This window comes from Condylostylus longicornis, unplaced genomic scaffold (genome assembly GCF_029603195.1).
Source record: "Condylostylus longicornis isolate FDR11 unplaced genomic scaffold, ASM2960319v2 ptg000016l, whole genome shotgun sequence".
Taxonomy (NCBI): domain Eukaryota; kingdom Metazoa; phylum Arthropoda; class Insecta; order Diptera; family Dolichopodidae; genus Condylostylus; species Condylostylus longicornis.
In genome coordinates, this window is record NW_026577985.1 from 560,800 (window position 1) to 585,094 (window position 24,295).

General features: G+C 27.1%; 1 protein-coding gene across 1 annotated transcript in view; it reads right to left on the reverse strand.

Moving 5' to 3' along the window:
• LOC129605869 (MOXD1 homolog 2) overlaps positions 1-24,295 on the reverse strand; it is a gene marked incomplete at its 5' end in the record, with an annotated part of 211,271 nt that overhangs the window by 135,020 nt on the left and 51,956 nt on the right. The window contains 4 exons of the mRNA XM_055515864.1: positions 5,712-5,881; positions 6,953-7,148; positions 10,534-10,719; positions 21,180-21,455. Of these exons, the coding sequence (XP_055371839.1) occupies positions 5,712-5,881; positions 6,953-7,148; positions 10,534-10,719; positions 21,180-21,455 (828 nt within the window). The remainder of the gene's footprint in view (positions 1-5,711; positions 5,882-6,952; positions 7,149-10,533; positions 10,720-21,179; positions 21,456-24,295) is intronic.

Below are 24,295 nucleotides of genomic sequence, written 5' to 3' on the forward strand. Positions count from 1 at the left end.
TAACATTTGAAACCATACTGAAATATGAATTTGAAAAATTTTTTCATTTTTTCCTTCCTTCTACCTTTTGTTCTTATTCGTTCAACAGAATTTAAATGGGAAGCTTTTTAAAAAATATGTATAATATCCTGAGATTTCTTTAAATATTAAACCCTTTTTTTACGTAAAAAAAAGAAAAAATGATAAGAAATATGGCATGATCAGTGGCATTAACAGAAAAAAACAGGAACGAAGGCAAAAACTCGTAACATTTATAAAATTGAGTATAGGGACTTTTTAGATATAAAGACATTAGTTGTGCAGAAATTCAGTGTACATTTTATACGATACGAATACGATACGAGTATAATGTGTACAGAATTGAGAATACATTTTTTTTCGTTTTATGTTTTTCCTTTTTCTGCATGTTATTTTTTCGGTTTCTTTTTGTGCGTTATTTCTTCTGCGAGCGTTGGATTACTTGAGCTAATATTAATAAGATATTATTACCAGGGTCAGATTACGATTGAAGCCATTTGGCTTCAGATTTGGCAGTCAGATCCAAAAACAATATTGATAATTATTCTTGAAAAAATTTCTCACATGAAAAATATAATTTCTAAATAAAAGAAAACCTTTTTTTGCAATATTTAAAAATGTGTTGATAAAACCTTGGCTTACAAAATTATGTACATATATCTTCTTCTACTAATTCGAAAGCCGCCACCTACTTTTTGTAGTCAAGTTAGTCAATTAGTCAGTTAAAGTGTGAAAAAACCAAACTTAGGAAAACTCGTCGACGTCGGTAGATGAAATATGTTTTGTATAGAATTCTTTCAATAGACGATAACATTTCAATTTTGACGGAACGAATTGATGGAATTTCTTGAAATTTGATACGAGTACTTAAGTTTTGCTTGTTACCCAAACTAACTGGCGAATTTCAGGGAATTCGGGTAGCACAAAGCAAAACTCTACTAAGAGCCAAATTTACATTTTTCTAGGTATGTTAACTATAAGCTTATTGTCCCGGAAATTGGAAAGAAGTATTTAACAGACATTTTTATGATATCTTGTAACACTTTCACTTAACTAGACAATACACTTTGTGGTCGGTTATGTGCTGACCACATCAGATTTGTTGTTTTATGTTTAAAGAGTTTAAAAAACAATGAATATTGCGATGAAATAATACAATTTAACATTAATTCAAGCATAAATTTAGAACAGAAAAATGGGAATCAAATTATAATGTAGAAACCGCAAAAGCAGTACTGCTACCTCTAAAATTTCAATTTAAAAAATATTTTGAAAAAGAAAATATTTTAAATGAAACTTTAGAAAGTATAAGAAAAAGTTCCGATAATCATATAACATTTATTCATAGTGGAAAAAAAGTTGAGAAATACGAAGATAATATATGCATTGAATATTTCCTATATTTGGACGATTTTCTACATAGTAATTCTTTAAGAAGACATTGTGAATCCATTTGTGGCTTACATTAGAGTTTCCCTCTTTCCAACAGGAAACCCAAATTACGAGACTTATTTTGTAAAATCTTTAGACATGAAGCTTTTTGGTAACTTCCACGATCTATGAAGCGAAGAAGTTTAAATAAAAACTACAAAAGGTCCTATAAAATCAATTTTATTTTAGGACTTATACTAGGTTACAATTTAGATATAAATTGTATTTACAACTTTAGCAAGCACTTTTCTGGCAAATATTTTTGTCGTTTCCGCAAGATGCATAAAAAACAAACTCAAAATTGATGAACGACATTTTCGAAGGCGTCTGTCATTATAATTTATGTCATAATTATACTATAAAACTACTAACAAAGAGTTTTCTCTTGAAGAATTAAATTTGAGAAAGCAAAATTTTAATTTTGGACCTTTACAAATAGATAGGTAATAATTCAGATCCCATACGCGTTAATCATCTGAAACGATTGAAGCTTAAAATGACGGTTAGCGAAATTAAATGTCTTTGAACTTTTTCCCACTTATGATCAGGCCCGGCTCGACCGTGGATGCAGAAGATGCACGGCGTCGGGGCGCCACTCTAAAAGGGTCTGAAAGGGCGGTAAAACCGAAAAGTGATATTCCACTTACTTAATTGTTTTTTGTAATTTTTTTTTTTTAAATCAAGTTTCCAATCCAAATTTTTTTTGAAAAAATTTTTGCTTCGCTCAAATTAAAAGACACACAAAAAAAAATGTAGTCGTAGTAGGCTTTTTTTTAAAGAATTTTTTTTTCGTTAAAAGCTTTTTGGTTTATAAATAATACAGACATTTTTCATTTTCGTTGCGATATTTTCAGTAAGAAAAAATAGTATTTTATTTAATTTAAATAAAATATAATTTGTTTTGTAAAATATTTAATTTTAATTAGACATTAAAGTGTAAAAAAAAAATGTAATTTGTTGGATAATGCCATTTTTGTAAGTATAGTGATTTTTATCAATTTTATATAGATTTCCAATTATCAAAATTTTCAAAAGAGAGATTCGAACTTCTAACTTCATGCCGAAAAGTTTCACTTTCTTATAAATTTTAATGAAATTTATAATTTGGGCGACGAAATAATGAAAAATAAATGTACCGATTTACAAACTGCATTAACTGATGGTGAAGAAATACACATAAACTCTTCTGAGTTATATAATGAACTTTTAATATTTAAAGATACCATAACACCGCAACTAAACAATTATGATCCCTTAAATATTTTAAACTTTATGTATATACAAATAATTTATTTGGGATATTTCCAAATTTAACAATGGCTTTGCGGATACTATTAACTCTACCAGTTTCTGTAGCAAGTGGCGAGAGGTCATTTTCTAAACTTAAATTAATTAAGATATATTTGCGATCAAATATTTCTCAAGAGAGACTAGTTGGGTTAGCATTGATTGCTATTGAAAACGATATCTGCGATGATCTAAACATTAATGATATTTTTGATGAATTTGCTGCGATAAAAGCAAGAAAAATAAATTTTTAAGCTAACTATCGTGCAATTGATTTTATGTGTAATTGATATCAGTTACAAATAAATGTTTAATATTAAATATTATACAATAATCAATATACTGTTTAATTTGCATTTGATTTTTTTGATATATTTTTTGATAAAGGGCGCAAAATAGAAACTTGCATCGGGGTTCTAGTACCGCTAGAGCCGGTGCTGCTTATGATAGGAAATCTAGTTCCGATCAATGATCCTGCATGCAAATCTTTTCTCAGATTTTTAAAACTGGTCGCCATTTTGTTGAGAGAAAGTTTCAGTAACAATGAAATTACTTTACTAAAGAAATTGATCGAACAACATAGTAATGCATATGTCAAACTTTTTGATGACAACGCAAAGCCAAATACAAAATTCTGAACCTGTAAAAAATACAGGTTAAAACCGTTAAAATTTACCGTTATCTAAAATCTGTTTTTTCCAAATTTTTGATGCCGTTTTTCTTTGAATTTGAGGCTGTAGGAACCTGAACAGGTTTAAGACACTAATAACGTATAAATAGTTCATTTCGTTTTTTATCACCCGTCGCAAGTTATCGCCGTTGGGAAATCTTATATTTCCGAAACGAAAGCTTTTGAAAATTTCTATAAATACAGAAAGCCAACGGTAAATTTTTTTTAAATGACAAAATTAACCCTTGAATTTGAGTGTTATTTTAACGCCTTTTTCATTTTTTTTTTTATTTTAAAAACTAAAAACATTGCTCAACCTAAACGTATGCAATTGTATATATAATTGAAAGAATAATTTTGATAATGTAGTGCATCGCTAGATTGTTTTTAAAAGCACTGTTTTCACTTGTTGAAGGGAAAAGTGCTACATTACAAACTATTGTATTGAATATTATTTTCATTACAATATAATGAAAATACGAGTAATATTCAATATGAGAAATGACATTTCAATAAAATCGTCAGCATAATAATCGAATAATATTCATATTGACGAAAATGGGATCTCTGAGGGATTTTGCCATTAAGAATAAAGTTTAATTGTAATGACGAAATTACGATTTAATTACTATGAAAAATTTTCATCTTATTGACGAAAAATGAGATGAAAAAGCTTCTATTCATTATGAAGAAATTTGCTTCCCATTGAATAAACTTACGATGACGAAACAAATCATCGTCTAAAAGAAAATGACGTAGACAGTCTTCAATATGACAACACTTTCGTCATCGGAAACATATTCTTTATTGAAGAACTGAATAACTACAGTTATTTGAACTACGATAATAGTTCAACAACAAAATTATAAAGAAAATACATAATATAGATAGGAATTTTTCAAAATTATATAAAAATCTACACCTATTATTATTACATAATATATTACACAAAATGTAGGCCATCATATTAACATGAACAACTTAATAGTCTAATATGGTTTGAAGGTGCTTTTGCTTAATATTATACTTTCTAATATATAAAAGATATTTTTGTGAACATATATTTAGAACTGTATTATAACTTTCATTTAACACAAAATTTTTACATCAAATTTTAAAAAAATTTTAGTTTGCAACGACTCAATAAAATATCGTACACAACTACAATAACTTTTTGTTGTTGCTATATCAAAATAGAAACAAATGATTGTATTATTAAATGTTATTTAATTCATATCACAAACGATTTCTTAATTTTATAAAAGAGAAAACGAAAAAAAAACATTAACCCTTCTAATATTCTCCTTCATATGATAATTGATGTAATACAACTGTTCAAAAAGTACAACTTCCCATGGAAATTTGCGTTTTTAAAATGAATTGTGTCTCTTTGTTACAAAACAATAAACAACTACTTAACATGCGAACAAATGAAACAAAAAAAAAATTTTATTGTTCAATTTTCTTTTTAGCACTTTTCTTAGCAAAAGCAATTCTTTTTTAGCAAAAAAAGAGCTTATTAGTTTCACTCTGTCCGTCCTTCGACGTGTTTACCTACACCCTTGAAGATAGAAAGCTGAAACTTATTTCTGTAGAAGAAAATTTTTACCTATCTCTCCCCCTCTAGAAGTTATACCCCCCCAAAACCCTAAAATTTCCATTTCTTAACCATTTATTGCAGTGAAACCATAAACATTTTCCAAATTTTGCAAACGCAGAAAGGCAGTGGCTTGCCTCCCCTAGCGCGCTATACTACAGCTTAACTTTAGAAAAACAAAATGGCCGTTCAAATTTACCGTTATCCAAAATCCGTTTTTTCCAAATTTAGGAGTTTTTAGACACCAATAAATAATTTATTTCGTTAGAAGAATTCTTTTTTACCTTCTCAACCCCCTCTCAAGTTATCGAATCTTGAAATTTGTAAAATTTTAATTTTTGACGCCTTATATTTCCGAAACCGCAAGCTTTTTCAAATTTCTATAAACACAAAAAGCTAACGGTAAATTCCATGACATTAAAAAAAATTTAATTATTTTTCCTAACTGATGCAATTAATCCTTAAAATTGAGAATTGTGTTAACCTCTCTTTATATTAATTTTTGCCTAATCCTAAAAATAGTCTCATTTATGAATAAACATAATTTTGATAATGTGGTAGGTAGACTGTATTTAAAAGCAGTATTTTCACTAATTGTTGAAGGGAAAAGTGCTACAATACAAACCATTGGTTTGATCCAACTTTATTTTATTCTTTTTCCACTGTTTCCTTTTTATGAATTGCATTATTAATGACATTAGTGCTCACCTGTTTTAATTTAATTTCCCTGCCAATTTGATGGGTTTGCATCATAACCGCAAATATGTTAATACCTTCACGTGGAAATGCATATCCTGTACAATCTTCAATACAATGTCCCTCAGAAACTACATGTTTTTGACCGGGTGGTATTATGTGTCTCCAGTTTGGATCCATTCCTTTAATTTTCAAAAGAAAAAGCAACTTTAAAAAATAAATCAAATAATCATTACTTAGAAAAACTGAACACGGAGTATGGAGGAAAATCAAAAAATGATAAATGAAAGAAAGGAACAAAAAACAAAATTATTTCTTTTTTTCTATTTTAAAAAAAAAAATATAACTTCGATGACGTTTAAATTTAAACAAAAATAAGTATTTTCAAGGATAATATCAAGGATAAAAGAATATCATGAAAAAATTCCAATTACAGTTTTAAAATATTAAAAAAAAAAACAAAAAAAATTAATTTCTGTTTTTACATTTTGCTCTTTCAAGTTTACCAGAAAAAAGAGGAAAAGAAAAGAAAGAGATGGATGATGAAAGAAAATTTTATTTTAATCTGACATGAAAATTGTTCTGCTTAAAATTAATAGGGTAAGGTGGAAACGAAGTTCATTAAACTAAAAATGAATTTTTCGAGTCGAGTAAAAGAAAAAAAAATTTTTCTTGATTCTCTATAGCTACTGGAATGTTCTTTTTTCAGCAATTTTTAGTAATTTTTTAACCAAATTCTCTTTTGTATATCGTTGAACGTAAATAAATCAGGAGTTAAATAAAATTAACGGTTTTAAATACGAAGAAAATCAACGAAAACTTTTATATTATGAAAGTGTAAAATAAAGTACCCGAAAGTAAAGGTGATACAAGTATAAATGAAATTAAAGTTTATGAGTTTATTTAAAAAAAATTAAGGACATTAAGTTTAAAGGATCAAAATTTGTTGATGAAGATTAATAAATCATTATTAAAACATAAATAAATAATTATAATGAATTTATGTTAAAATAAATTTTTCCAAATGAATAAAAAATTTATTCATTTTTTAAAATAGAAAATGCTTGAGGTTTGTAAACATTTCTGAATGTTTTTAAAACATTCTTTTCTGTTTCAACAAATTGAAATAAAATCAGGCTGTAAAGGCGTATCATAATATTTCGATAATCGACAAAATATTTACACAATACATAAGATTGTTTAAAAATAATGATAATTGAAGAAGGCAAACAATTTAACATTTGTTATCTTACCTATTGACAAGACACCCGCATCATGCAGCCTAAGTGAATGTGTAAAATAAATCCGTAATCCTGAATTATCAGCCATTTGCCTTGAATGTAATTGTGCAAAATCTGGTTTTGGATTGTAATAGTGTGTTTCCATAAGAAAATATTTAACAACTCTGGTCTCTATTGGATATCCTGCTTCGTCCGGAAATGTGAAACCCTAAAAGCAAAAGAATGAAAATTTTATTATTTTTTTTTCTAATATAAATGTACGTATTGAATGGGCTTTTAATGTACATACACAATTATTTTTAATGTAAAATATATGCACACTTATATTTATATGTGCTACTTTATTAAATTTGTGTTATATTTTATATTTTTGCATTCGGGCTCGTTGTTATTTTAACTGTAGAAGTTTTTTATTATTTTGTATAAAGTAATGAACCAAAAATTCACAGAAGAATTCACAGAATAAAACAAAAAAATTTAAATAGGTAGGCAAATTATAATTGTATATTTAAGAGAAGCCTGAGTGCCATTGGAGAAAATGGAATTTGCATAAAAGATTTTTGTCTCTCTCATTCATAAAATTAATAAATATAAAAGCATAAAAAAAAACAAAAACAACTTTTAAGTCCTCATGCATGTTTGAGATATTGTGTAATTAATGTGTAATGAGTTTCCGTTACTTTTTATTAAAAAACAAAGATTATTTTTAAAAAATTCTGCATTTCACCCTTTATGGACAATCCTTTGAAACAATAACCGCCAAAGAGTTTGTAAAAGGGAAAACCTACTAACTAACAAAAGCAAATAAATTAAAAAATTAATCTGAACTAACGACGGGGCAACTGAACTATTATTCACATTTTAAAATATTATATTTTTTTAATTACGGAAATTTTACCTAGGAATATGACTGTCAGTATGAGTCATCCTAATTCGTAATCAAACTTAAAATTATATCTAAACGTTAGTTAGATGAAAAATGAAAAAAACAATGCCATACATATCTATCAAAAAATGATGGTAAGCTGCAATTATTTTCCAAAGTAACTATTCCGGAGTAACAAATTTACAAAAACAATGGTAAGTTTTTATGTTCCGAAGTATTCCAATTTTGGTGTCTTATTTTTTACCGACCGTATTGTGAATAAGGTAGGTTATGTGATGCCAACAAATTTTGCATATCGCGCTTTGTATGGGAACGCACTTTTCCATGATAGGGAGATAATTAACTATTTTTAGCAACTTGTCCGTCTGTCGGCTTGTCGGTCTGTGTGTGCATACGTGTATCTCAGGTTAGGCTGAACCTTTTTTCATAAAATTTTAGTAAGTTTATTTCGATTATAACACGAATTGATCAACTTTTGGGATATATCAGGCCTCAGGAACTGCACTTTTTAGCGGACCTGCTCCACATTTTTTAACATTTTAAAAAAATATTCAACATACTTACTTGAAATTTCGTATGTAAGTTTCATTCGACCGACCGCAAACTTCCTAACTTTTGAAAGAAATCAGGCGTCAGCAACAGGACGTTTACTACGAGCCAAATATACATTTTTGAGTATATAAAGAGAAATAATCAACCGATTTCATTAAATTTAATTTTAACTTCATAAATTTAAATTCTTCATATTAAAAGAATGAATCTGTAAATTTTTTGGAAAGATCAGTGCTCGAAAACTGATCGGAGGGCCGATTTTACATTTTTTACCATATCTACGGAACGAATCGATGGAATTTCTTGAAATTTGATATTTGAGTTCTGGTTGATACCAAAACTAACTGGCGAGTATTTCATGGAATTATGTTAGCACAAAGCAAAACTCTACTTAGAGCCAAATATTTTTCTAGGCATGTAAACTATAAGCTTACTAATGCCCATAAAAATTGGAAAGAAGCTTTTAACAGGCATTTTTATAATATTCTGTAATACTTTCACTTAACTAGACCACTCTTGTTGGTTATGTGCTGACTACATCAGATTTTTTTTTTAATTTGCTTATTAAAGTTTTTTTCCTGTAATCTAGTAAACCTTTCCATTTAGAAAAATTCTCTGAGTCACAGAATTACAAAAAGATTTGTAATTGACTTCATTTTTTTAAACGCATCTTTTTAGCGAATTTACCAATCGATTTGATTTTTTTTTAATTTGAATGTGAAATGTTCAAATAATTTTTGGTTTTCATAAAAATTTGGAAATTCTTTTCGATTTACACTTTAAGTTTGGTAGCATTGGAAAATTAAATAATATCAATCTTTACTACTAATCAAGGACTACTTTTCAGTGAGATATTGACAGTAAAAAAAATGCTGCCTTGCTACAGTTAAACAACACATACGTTTAACATTAATTTTAAAATTAGAAAATGGCGCTCACATGATCTTACTTTCATGATGCTCACATGAAACGACTCAATCCAACTATTCATAGTTTTTATACTGCTCAGATAATTTGAAGATCTGGCTTAGATTGAGAGACAGTTATCGGCTTAACAATTTTTTATTTTGTTTGATTTATTTGTGTGGCAATTAATCTTTTATTAAAAGATTATTATGAGAACATTATTGATAGCAACAAATTTAAAGTTGCCCACTTTAATAAAAAATTAATGTAAAAGATATTTTTACAAAATAAGAAATAAGCATCAGGATATTATTATCCTTACTGCTTCACAGACAGGATATAAAAGAATTATGTAATGAGGAGAGCTTGAGTTTAAAAAATAGAAAAATAAGTCTTAAGTTTAACAAAAGAAAAAAAAATGTTTTTGTTTTCATTATTAATGGAAATCCTCCTCCTCATGCATTTAAAATGTCTATGCTCGTTTTTATTGTTTTTTTTTCTTTTTTAATTTTGAAAGCATACATATTAAATTCACATGATCATAATATAGAAATTTTAATATAAATTTTCTTTATTTACAACGTAATTTTCAAAAGTATTATCCTTTTTATATTATTACATTTTTCTGTTTCGGAATTTAATATTAGAATAAAGAATAATAAAATTTTAAAGCTGTTTAGATTTTATTCAGTAGGTATTTAAGAATTTTTGGAGATTTTAATTTTAATTAAAAAATTTTTTTTTTTAGAAACGCAAAATATTTCCTTACAAATAAAAATGGAATATTTTATTTTTTACGTTACGTCTTTCAAATTTACAGATTTGAATTATCTCAGGTATTAAAATCGCAATAAATTTCAATAAAAGCTTGTAAAGACTAAAAATCTTTAGAAAAAAAACTTACAATTATACAATTATAATAGCTTCTGTAATTAAAATCACGCAAACAATATTGAAATCATTAGGTTTGTATTGCATTTTAGTTATTCAGAGTTAACAAGCAGAATATTGAACTTTTAACAAATGTTAAGTTCAATATATGTAATTGTTTTAATTTTTATAAATAATGCTACAAATAAAGTGTAAGTAAGAACTTAAAGCTTTTAAAATATATAACACGAAATTTAGTAAATTTAAAAAAAAACTTAAATTAAAAATTCAATTATGTAGAATAAAATAAATATTTTAAAATGAATGGCATTAATTTTGTATAGAATGTATATATAAAAATCAATATAGTGACACTTACCTCAGATCCTCTTGACCATGCTGCCACAATAGCATTACACGCTAATGGTAACGCATATGGTTTATAACATTGTCTACCTTGTTCTCTTGCCATTTGTTCTAAATCCGTAGAACTACCCAGGCATTCATATAGCATTATATGTTGTAAATACTGTAAACTATTTGCTGAATCAATAACTGGCTCATACTACAACATTACATGATGAGAATTTCCAAAATAATTGTTGCAATCCCAATTAAATTAAAAAAAAAGTTAAAAACAAAGAAAAAATTTGAATTTACTTTAGTATTCAAGATTATACTTTTATCTTTTATATTACTTACTTAAGTAATATAAAATATATATATAAATTATATCTTTTTAATTCTAAAAAGATATAATCTTCAACATATAAAACAAATGAATTAAAAGAAAATAATTTAACAATATTTAGAAAACTTATATGAGCTTAAAGGATATAACGTTAAAAAGTATGAAAGATAGGTAAAATTAAACTACCATAGAATTCTTAAAATTTTAATTTTTCAATTTTACTTCAATGGCTTTGTTAACTTTTTACTTCTTTTCTTCAACTCTAACTTCCCTTCTTCTCTATAAAAATAATAAAACTTCCAATAAAAAATTAAAGAATCTATAGAAAAAAAAAGACTATTCTTATTCGCATATTATAGTATGTATATTTGCAAAATGATAACAAGGTCCTATTCCTTAAATTGTATAAAAATATGCAAAAAAATTTATAAAAATTAAAAAAAAAAATCTCTTTTCTTAAGAACGTACTTTTACCGATTTCAAAATTTTTCCTGATAAAAATATAAGTGAAAATAAATTTATAAAAAAGGGTATAGGTACCTAATAAGAATCTACCTTTTCTGCTTCTGTAACATAGCTAACGTATGTATCTATTAAAGAAAAATTGTGTTTCTTTCTTATTTTCGGAATTATTTTATTTTAAATTCAAAATTATTTTAAAAAATATACAACTACCCTAATCAAATATAAATATAACTAGGATAATAACTAAGAAAAGTAACTACAAGATGAGTAAAACGTGAACAGAAGAAAGCAATCTAAATAACTTTAAAAAGATCCTTTCAAAATAAAATATACCATTAAAAGATTTACGAAAAAAAAAGAAAAGAAAACTACAATAAGAAAAAAGAATGGGGATTTTGAATAAAATATTTTATGTACTTAATTTTCTTTATCGTATTCTATTTTAATTTTATTTTTTTTTCTGCTTTTCGTTTTTGGCAAATTTTCTTTATTATGTAAATTGACCAGGTGATATATTTTATTACCTTTTCTCCTCCAATATTTGCTTTATTTTTTTTTCTGTTCTGTTTTTTTCTTGATATATGAAGAGAAGAACTTGCTAAGATTAATGTACTTACAAAGGAAAAAGGACACAATTTTGAAATTTATGTAATATGTAACGTATTACGTACATAGAATAAAAATAGAAAAAAAAACGGCTTGAAATTTTAATATGAATTCTTTTGTTGATTCTCTGAAGTTCCTTTTTTAAAGACCGCTTTGCATACAATAAGGAACGTTATGTAATGGCACCAAAATATTTCTGCTGTCGACGTTTTGATAGAATGGTACACCTACATAATAAAGAAGCGTAAATGAACTACTTTTAGAAATATGTTGGTCTGTTTAATTAGCCGTCGGCCTGTTTGTGCGTACGTCTATTTCCAAGTTGGGCTGAACCTATTTTCATGAAAATTTATTTTATGTAAATATGTTTACTAAAAGCTTTCTACCGTACTTAAAATTTAAAGGAAGTCTTACTGGTTTTCGAATTTGATGTGAAAATATATTAAATTTTTTTAGATAAAATAAAGGGTTGCTTTCATTCCATATACATATTTATAAAATACCTCCTTTTCTATTTTGAGAAAAAATTTAAAATTATATAGACATATATTTAAACTGCTAAATAATAGCATAAAAAAGGTTTAAAGAAGTATCTCAAATTACAGAAGAGAATCGAATCTTTTCATTCAAGCAAATAATAAACTCTTTTTTTAGTACTTTTCCAAAATTTTTTTGAAAAAAAGTGAAGATACACCCGTTCAAATTTACCGTTATCTAAAGTCCTTTTTTTCCAAATTTTTGATGTCGTTTTTCTTCTAGACCCCAGCCTGTAGAAGCTTGAAATTTTAGGAGCTTTTAGAAATTAACAAATAGTTAATTTTGTTAGAAGAAATTTTTTTTCCATTTCCACCCCCTCTCAAGTTATCGTCCCTTGAAATTTGTAAAATTTGAATTTTTGACACCTTATATTTCCGATACCGCAAGTTTTTTCAAATTTCTGTAAACGCAAAAAGCTAACGGTAAATTTCATGACATTAAAAAATATAATTATTTTTCTGAACTCACACAATTAACCCTTAAAATCGAGCATTATGTTAACCCCACTTTATATTAATTTTTTCTTTATTTCAAAGACTGCATAAATCGTTCATCCTTAATATATGCAGAAATAGATTCGTTTATGAATGAAAATAATTTTAATAGTGTGGTGGATATACATAGACTGTATTTAAAAGCAGTATTTTCACTTGTTGAAGGGAAAAGTGCTACAATATAAAACAGCATATTTTTATAACGGGAAGAAAAAATGGAAGAAGCATTAACATATCAGTTGAAAAATAATTATATCGATTTAGAAAAAAATTTCTTGCAATAAAATTATTAATATCTAAAAGCTGTTAAAATTTCAGGCTCGTACATATTATTATCGTCTAGAAGAAAATTTTCAATAAGAATAACAGTAAATTTTAACGGCAATTTTGTTGTTTTACGTTAAAATTTAACTATTGTAGGCTGTGGTAGAATATGGCAACAACCATTTTGGTTGCAAACTGCGTTTAAAAAAAAATTAAAAAAATTTTATTGTTTCGCTGCAATAAATAGTTGAAAAATGGAATTTTAAGGGTTTTAGGAGACTATAACTTTTATAAGAGGAAGACAGCTAAAAATTTTCTACGAAAATAAATTTCTAGTAAAAATCTATGTACGTATTAAATTTCACCTTTCTATCTTCAAGGATGTAGGTGTAGACGTTTTGTAAACAGACACAGAAACAGACGGACAGAGTGAAACTAAAAAGTAATTTTCTATAAAATTTTTTTTGTAAAAGAGCTAAAAATTAATAACTTTTTATGGGAAATTTAAAGTAGTAAAAAAAAGTTTTACATAATAATTTCATTAATATACATAATGTTATTGTTGATTACTAATTTTTAAAAAGAGGTAACACCAAATCACTTAGAACAATAATCTTTGATTAAATTTGTTCTCTTAGAAATGAAAGATACATTCATCGCTACCAGCAAGACAAAACATCTAAAGTCGTTTTGGCTTACTTTTCAGAATGGCGAAAAGAAGGTTCAATTCAATGCTGCGTCAATTCTATCAGGGTTAGAGAAGTTCTGAATACACGTAATGAAAGTAAATGGAAGACTGCTTTTCTGGGTTAAGGAACCGTTTCCTTAGCTTTACTGGTTTTCGTTGAATTAAAGATTTAAGAATTTAAGATGTTATGTCAAAATTGGTTGTTGAAATTTTTTTGACTTAAGATGTTTTTACGTGACTTAAGATGTTTTTTCCTTTTTTGTTTTGTAATTTTTTGAATTCTTAAGTCGATTTAAGATGTTTTTACTTTGCATTTTTGATTTTTTTTAAGACTAAAGATGATTTTACCAGCAATTTCCATACTTTTATTACAAATTTTGTCTCATACTTTATACTAAGAAAATGTTTAATATTTTTAATAAAAAGTAATGTACATTAAGTTTTTTTTTCTTTATTTAAATAAAAAAATATACATCGTATCTTATATTTTTTGAAATTTTCAAGAATTTTAAACCAAGTTTTATTCAAACTTATGTAAATAGTTAAAGGTTCGTATATACCTAACAAAATTGTGTATAACTTAAATGATATGTTGTAAGTGCTTGAATCATTGTGTATACTTCAACGTTCGTGGTGTATTACTTGCATATGCATGTACATTACAATACGCATTAAACTTGCGTATAAGAATCAGCATACATTCATATATTCGCATTAGCATTTTATTATACTTTCTTTTGTTTTTTTTATACCTACTTAGTTTTGTAAACGTTGTCTTAAAAGATATTGAATTAAATTTTGTTGTCCGTTTGTATATAGAGTCTACATACATATTCAAACAAACAATAGTGAAAAATGAATAAATTTTAGTTTATTTTAATAAATTGCCAGTCTAAACTTCCAAAAAATAAAACCTATTAATGCTTGTTAGAAGGCGAGAATGTGAAATTCCCTGATTTTGCATATGTAACTACGGAGTGATGATTAAATGATTATATTTTAAATAATTTATGTAAACAAATTACCTATTTCAGTATTAAGAACACAAACAGTTACTCAAGTATTAGAAAATTGTTGCATGAAATACAGGTATCCTTTGTATAACGCGATAGTTACTTTCCAGGGAAATTCCGGGTTATGTGATTCGCGTTATATAAGACTTAGTTTTCATATAAATTTGAAAGTTATGTTCCAATAAGATTTTTTACAAAATAAAATACATATTTAATAAGAAACAACATATATTTAAACTCAAAACTAAAATTCAGATTTTGTTATAAAACTAAAACCATAAAAATAAAAATAATAAAACAAACTGAAAAAAACTAAAAGTTTATTAACAAACTCCATTATAATTAATCTGTTTCGCTGTCTTCAAACATCCTATTTCGTGAAAGTTGTGAGACTTGTGGGCGTGTAATAACATCATCAGAAGATATTTCTTCAACATAGTTTTCGTTCTTGGATAAAAAACGAGCTGTGGAACCTTGTGATCTTTCGATGGTTTTTCTACTTCGCGTTATAAAAGTCCAAATTTCGCGTTGTACTGAAACCTTTTTTTTTTAAACCGCGTTATATTGAAAACGCGTTACATAAGTACCGCGTTGTACAAGGGATACCTGTATAAACCAATCTAGATGTGCCTGGTTTTTAACACTTACGACCCTAGGGTTTTTTTGTTTTAATTTGAAGATACTTTGTGTGAATAACGAACTTACCTCTTCCTTAAGAAATGCATGGAAATTTTAAATGTTCAAAAGCAAATTATTTACTATCTAAGTTTTATTTTAACAGTATTGTTTTAACAAGAAACTTTCAGTTCTCAACAATATTTTTCTTTATTTGCCAATGTAGTAAACTATTGTTTAAACTAATACGTTAGTTTACTAGCTGTATAATGAACTAATTGTATTTTTAGATTAAAGTAATTTTTGATACCTACAAAAAACTTTGAAGAGGAAAACACAAAAGAAATCGTAATATATTTATATCTGTTAAAATATTTTTAATCAATTCTATGACAATAATAAGTCTATATAAATCAATTTAATATCAGAAAAATGACACCAAGTTCACATAAGATATGAACTGTAACGTGATAATATTATCTTAAGTCACTAACATATTCCATGAAATTCCGAAAACTGCACAAGGCAAAAGATCTTAAGTCGACCTAAGACAATTGAATGTCCAAAATGTGAAAAGGCAAAACATCTTAAGTAGATGTTTTGCCTTTTAAGTAGATGATTTGCCTTTTTGCCAAATGGTGTATTATTAATGTTTTTACAAGTGAATTTCATGATAAGTTGACTTAGGAAAGTAAAATTTCACAGTTTTGCAAAAGGCATAACATCTCATGTCGACTTAATATTATTTGCCTTTTTAGTACGTATAATCAAAAAAATATCCAAAAGTAAAAAAGGCATCACATCTTAAGTCCGACATAGATGTTTTGCCTTTGAATTGAACAATATGGACTTAAGGTGTTTTTACCAGGTCCATAAAATGGAAACGGAGGGGGCTTGAGACACCGCAGTCAGAGCAAAATATAGATCTAGTATTCAAAAGTTCAAAAACGTCTGACAAAACAAAACATCTTAAGTCGACTTAAGATGTTTTGCCTTGCTGGTAGCGATATACATACATAAGCTTTTATACTCTGAAAAAGAATTTCACATAATTGTATACATGAACGCTGATTAAAAAAATAAATATGTAAATAACTTAAGTGTAAATAATTCTTATAAAACATTTAATTTTCGTATTATCGGTTTCATTAGAAATTGAAAAATATTTTGAAACTGGAAACTACTAAAGGCAAAGAAAATTAAAATTGAAAATTTTTACTTTATTTTCAGTTAACTCTATGTCATTAAAACTTTTCGTTAATTTTACTAAATTTTGTGTGAATAATTGTAATAAGGTAATAATGTTTTTAATATTAATGAATAAAGTAAATCTGTTAGGTTTGTTTTTTTTAATAAATATATGTTACCAGGCGCGGTTCTGATGTATTCGTCGCCCTAAGCGGTTCCTAAAAAGTGCGCCCCCCCTTTCACCGTTTCACCTATTTTATTACTGTGAACAAAATTTAATAGGCATTGCACATTATGCATCATAAAGCATTTTCTTGTAACCTTATTTTGCTCAATGCAGAACTAATTATAGAATTAAAGTCTGGAACTAAACTTTCAATATTTTGTTTTATAAATTCAAAAACAAGGTAATTTATTTAACTGTATATTTTTTTATGAAGTTATGATCAGATTTATATAAATTATTTAAACTTGATTTTTTGATTTTAACAACCAAAAAATTTACTTCTTGACGTAGGTGAAACTTATTGTAAAAGGTTTTATGAAAATTATATCAAATGAACTTTTTTTAAAAAATTTATTTACTTATATACTTAAATGATTTTACGTAACGAAATTTTATTCGTAATTTTAAATTTACGAATAAAATTTGGCTTTTTATTTCACAAATCGCCTGAGAAATGAAGCAGCATATAAAAACAGTTTCGACTTGCATTCAAAAATTTAAAGAAAATCAAAGTTTCGTCCTAAAATTTATGACTTGAAAACTAACCTTTTTATGTACATTGGTACAAGCTTTTATACTGTTCATTAAATTTTTTAGATTTTATTAAAATAAATGCATTTTTAATTTTGGAGTTAAATGTATGAAACAAATTATTGCGCCATTTCATTTTACTTTTATTTTTTGGATGATTTACACAAGATCAATTCAACATAAAATTCTTAACATTCGCTTGATTATTAAACAACATTTTTCCAATTCAATCTAAGTAGTAGATATTTCCAATTAATATTTAATTCTGTGATTGATAACAGTTTTTTTCAAAAACGAAAGCAAAACATGTAGTAGAAATTCATAACGATCATTTAATTTTAAAATTCATTCAAAATTTTTTGTTAAACAAATAAAATATTGGTATACACAATCTCAATATCAAGCTATGCTTTCCATCATTTAAGAATATCGCTCTCATTCTCTTTTCTAATTTCTTTCTATTCTCATTCTTCTCTCTCTTTTTTTTTTTGTTCTTGTTTTTTACTAATGCAATAGTATACAGAAAAAGTAATACATTATAATAATGTGTTTGTTTGTTTGGTGAGTGGGCGACAACTAAGCATAAATAAAATTTTGCATATATGAAACAATTTAAATATAATTTGTACGAACGAGTGTAGCCAGGAGGATCACTAAGCATAATAAAAATTTTGCTTTGTGATGTAATTATATGTGTACGAGCGAGTGTTGATAGGGAGCAATCTCAGTAAAATAAAAATCTTGCTTTATGAGTAATTATATGAGTACGCATGAGTGTTGATCTTATTCATATTAAACAATATAAATTATGTGTGCATGTATATTTTTGAATATTTTTATTTTTTGCGTATAACTTGCTTCTATGTATATTAATAAATATATGACACGATTTCACTTATGGATATGTAGGATTGAATGTGTACAGCTGTATATTTTCTGTTTATAGGCATAATATACGAATTTATTCTAGTATGTATGTAAAAGGAAAAATTAATAATTGCAATTCTGATGATTCATATCATTGAAAAAATATATTTTGTGTATTCGTACAATAAATAAAAATAAAAGAGTAGTGTAGAGTAAGAAAATGTGTGAATAATTTTCATTCTATGAACATTTCATTGTATGGTGCGAAAGGAAAATATATGAAGATCAATACTTAGTGACCGTTTTTTTTCATGCACATTTTTTATATTATTAGGAATAAAATATTATGTTTGTATGTAAGTACATTTTACCCAGTTGATTTCGCTGTAAATTAAATTAAATTTGTATTAAAATTATTTTGTTTTAAATTTATGGTTTTTTAAAGTTTTTAATGGCCCCCTGCTTTTTGTCACCCTTGCAAATGCATACCTTGCATATATGAACCATTCGTCCCTATATGTATCTACCTCACTCTTAAACTATAAATCTAATTTAATAAAGGGAATAATCAAACAAATTATGTAATCAAAAAGCAATAAACTAAGCAATAAATCTTTTTACACGCATGCCTAAAAAAATGATAATATCAGCCACAATAGCTTTATCTTGCAAATATTTTCCGAATATTATAAAATTCTAAAATTTGGCCAGAACGAAAGGAAAGTCTGTACGAAAATATAAAATTTAAAGCCTTTGCACTCGATTTATTTTCAAGGTTGTTGCTTGTAATTTTTTTTATCTAAATGAAATAAAGAAATTTACAGTGGTGCGATTCAACATATTATATAATAATATATTATATTTCATTAATTATAATGTTAAAACTTAAAAAATTATTGCTCTATAAGATCCGAATAATGCAAATGAATTTCAGTTATTTAGTGCTATTGTCTATAGATATACATTAGTATTGCTACCTCCAGTATAACATGCGAATTGTAGAGAAGTAAATCAGTATTGTCACCTCCAATATGACATAAGAGTTGTAGAGTGAATTAGTTCTGTCACCTCCACTGTCACATACGAGTGAAAAGGGCAAAGAAGTGAAAGTATTTAGATTCTTTCAATATACCTATTTAATTTTTTCTTTAAAAAGAATTTATAATTTTCAACTAATATTTTCTTTTCATTACTTTAATGTCGTATTTGAAAATTCGTTGAAAATTTAAAAATTTTTCATTCCATCTGGTTACTTATTATTGCTTATCAAAGGAATGCTATATACTTCTACAATTAACTATCTAACTTAATAGTGTTGCTCTTTATTACAAAAGTCTCTAGATTAAAGATAAATATTATAGAGAAAAAGTTTAAAACCACAGAATAGCTATTTATTTTTTTTTGTCGTAAGATAAAAAATGATTTTAAAATTTTAAATTCAATTTTATTTTAGAGGAATGGGAATTGAATCAATGATCTAATGAATAAATCTCAAGCATTTTTCATTTATTTTGTAAAGTCTTTCATAATATAAATAAAAACAAGTAAAAATGTTTCAGTCGGTATAAACCGATTGAATTATACCCTGCACCTTTCGTTGTTGTATAGCAATTACTCAAACCTGTGAAACCATTCTATAGAAGCTTCACGGATATCTCTGACCTATAATTGGGCACACAACTTCCAAGTTTCATGAATCTGACTTTATTATTTTTCCAAATATTTAAAATAAGCTTTTAGATTTGTATGGGAGCTACTCGAACCTGTCAAGCAATTCAACCAAAACTTCAGAAATATGTCTGACCTATAATTGGACACACGACTGCCAAGTTTCATGAATCTGACTTTATTATTTTTCCAAATATTTAAAATTAGCTTCTGGAGTTGTATGACAGGTACCCGAACCAGTAAAGCAATTCCACTAAAACTTCAGAAATATATCTGACCTATAATTGGACACATGACTACCAAGTTTCATTAATCTGACTTTATTATTTTGCCGTATATAAAAAATTTGCTTTTGGAGTTGTATGGCAGCCAGCAGAACCGGTGCAGCTATCCCTTGAAAATTTTTGCGATTCAACGTATTATATACATTTCATTAATTATTAATATATGTTAAACCTTAAAAAATTATTGCTCTATAAGATCTCGAATAACGCAAATGAATTTCAGTTATTTAGTGCTATTGTCTATAGATATACATTAGTATTGCCATTGTCTATAGATATACATTTTAGAACACGTGCAGAATATAATTGGACACATGTATACAAAATTTTATAGTTATACCTTTATTAGCTTTTGAAATATTTAAAATAAACTCTTTGAGTTGTATGGCAGTTACCCGAACCCGTTGTTCGAATTAGTTCAATTACAATAGGGTTCGTCCTTGGCACAAAAAGAAAAATTTTGTGAAAGTTTTGTGTCGATTGCATTATTCGTTTTTGAGTTATCGTGCGATCGGCGGAGGGACGGACGGCTGGACGGACGGACGGACGGACATGTCTAAGTCAATGCAGAATTTCACGCTGAGCAAGAATATATACATATATGTCCATACCGCAGATGACTCTTTCAAGTAGTTACAAACTCTATACCAAAGTTAATATACCCTTCACGAAGTGCTGGGTATAAAAACAGAAAAACTAAAGACTTCACTCATTTTTCCAAATAAAACTGTTTTATAATTTTATCCTTTCTATATCCATAAAGTTTTCTCTAGTTATGTACTAATAATTATATATTTCGTTATAATCTTTTATTTTGTTCCAAATAAAATTGAAGAAGAAATTTAAACTTTTTCATTTAATTTTTCTGATTTTCTCTTTTTTTCTTACCCGTATCAAGTGATGTTTCCCTTTAATATCATCTAATTTGAACATTTTACACCAGTATAATGTATCGTCACCACTTGGTAATTCAACATCTTCATTACGTAACTCTAGCATCCGCACTCGATCATCTTGAAGTGGTCGTGGTTGAAATTTTTGCGTTAAATATAACGACCGAGATTCTTTGAATGCTTCTAATGGATTTGGTAAACTTCCTGCTTTAACTGCACCATGCCATGGTTCACTTTTCGAATACATAAAAATGATTCGCATTGTGTCATTCTAGAAATAAAAAATGAAAATTACAATAAAATAAATTTAGTTTTAGCAGAAGAAAAAAAATGCAAAAGAAATAACAATAAAGTATATCTGACCCAATCTATTTCTAATACTTGAAGGAACTTCCTTTACGTAATGGGGAAATGTATACAAATGTATATACATACACGATATATACGTTAGGAGCCTATGAATGAACTAGCAAAACAGCAAAAGCAAAGTTGCACAAAAGTTTAGCAACAAAACTATCAACAAAAGTCATAACAAAAAAAAAAATCCAAACTAAACAACAAAAAAAATATAACAAAACCGCAATGATTGTGTCGTTTTTAGCGGTTTTAATAACAAACAATCAAGTAAGCGCACCGATAAAATTACAAAAAGAAGACGACCTTTGCAATTTGTCCGACAACAATGATAAAAAGATTCAATTTAAGTTTTGTACATTCAAAAAATTTATAATCCTTTTATAATGATATTTAACATTTTTAAGGCTTTATGAAAAAAAAGAAAATTGTAAAAAGTTCTTATTAGCCTACCAGTCCGTGTGTCTCTTTCCAAAAACTCTACACAATCTTTAAGATACAAAGCTGAAATTTTGTACACAGACCTTTACTAGTAATTTACACCCGTTGAAGAAAATTTTTACCTATCTCTCTGTAAAAGTGAGGGACAATATCCCTTTAAATCCTAAAAATGCCATTTTGTGATTATTGATTGCATCGAAGTCAAACATTTAAATTCTGCAAACGCAATTACATGAAATACATTTTTTTTGAATCGTCGATATTTTTTATTTTTTCCAAATTTATATACATGCTAAAAGTTAACAAAAATTATCACACCATCAAAAAATATAATTATTTATAGTAACTCACTTATGTAACTAATGAATTCAACCTTAATTATGTTAATATTTCTTTCAACTTTTTTTTGCTCAATCCGGGATGCAATAATTTGATATGTACATTATACTACCCTATGCTTTATATAAACTACATTTAAATAGCTGGTCGATTGCTTTCAAAGGTAGTGCTTTCACTTATTAAAAGGAAAAATGTATCTTTACTTTTTTGATACAACTTTATTTAATCCAATTCATTATACAAGAAATTCATTATTTTATTAAAGTTTTCGTTTTTACTTTTTTCCGACCGCATTGTGTATACAATAGGTAGGTTGTACGAGTATAGTATTTCATTTTTTAAAATACTCGTAAAACACATCCTTTCTGCTTTACGATCACTTTCTGAATAATCTTTTCTTCTCTTCTTTTATTAAATTCTTGCATCTCGTTCTTTTTCAATCTCGACTTCGATACTCTTTTAGGTGACATTTTTGATTACATTGAATATGAATACTTTTCAGTACAATATTATATAATTACATTTAGCTATAATAAACTCATATGAATATTACTACATTCGGCCATCTTGATAGAACCTTCGACCCAAATGTTCTACTTGTAATCTTTCAGATATTCTAATTATTTTACAAAACAAAGTTTGTTAGTTTAGGACACCACCTAAACTTAAACGCTCTCCTTCTTTTTTTACATTTTATTTTTTCTTTTCTTTATTTATTTATTTTCTTTCTTTCTTTCTGTAAAATAATTAGTAGTTATTTTTTCTTAGTTTTTTTTTTATTTTGCTTCTTGTTCTTTCTTTAAGTCAAATAGGCAAGTATACCAAATTTCATTTTTTTTTTTATGCCCAGATAATAACTTTGCTTTTACCATGATGACTTTATTATCATCCGTTTATTCAAGTCGAACTTGACTTTTCTAAAACAATGCATAGACACTTAAATTCAAGCCATTACCTAAACTTAACCATGTCCAGCATCACCTCTTTTATCTTTATTTAATATGTAAAACACATCTTCAGTTAGGACACTACCTAAGCTGATCACATCTAGCATAAACTAAATACTTATTTAAGATTCTTTTTTTTTTTAAATCTCGACCGTATTGTGTAAACAATAGGTAGGTTATGTGATGGCAACAAATTTTGCATATCGAGTTTTCGGTGGGAACGTACTTCTCCATAGTAGGGAAGTGTAAATAAACTATTTTTAGCAACCTGTCGGTCTGTCGGTCTGTCGGTCTGTGTGTGCACGCGTGTATCTTAAGTTCGGCTGAACCGATTTTGATGAAATTTTATATGTAAGTTTGTTTCCACCATGGCACGGATCGATCAACTTTTGGTATATATCAGGCCTCGGGAACTGCACTTTTTAGCGGGCCTGTTTTACATTTTTGAACATTTTGAAGACAATATTCAACCGATTTACTTGAAATTTTATATATAAGCTCAGCTCGACCGTCCGTAAAAATTCGTATGTTTTGTAAGAAATCAGGCATCGGCAACTAGACGTTTACTACGGGCCAAATATACATTTTTGTATATATAAAGAGAAATAATCAACCGATTTCATTGAAATTTAATATATGAACTCCTCGTATTAAAACAATGAACATATAAAGTTTTTGGAAAGATCAGGGCTCGAAAACGGATTTGCGGGCCGATTTTACATTTTTCACCATTTTGAAAAAAGTATTCAACCGATTTACTTGAAATTTCATATATAAGCTTTGCTCGGCCATACGCAAAAATTCCTAACTTTTAGAAGAAATCAGGCATCAGCAACTGGGCGTTTACTACAGGTCAAATATACATTTTTGTGTATATAAAGAAAAATAATCAACCAATTTCATTGAAATTTAATATATGAATTCCTCATATTAAAGCAATGAACATATAACTTTTTTGGAAAGATCAGGGCTCGAGAACTGATTTGCGGGCCGATTTTACATTTTTCACCATATCCACAAAACAAATTGA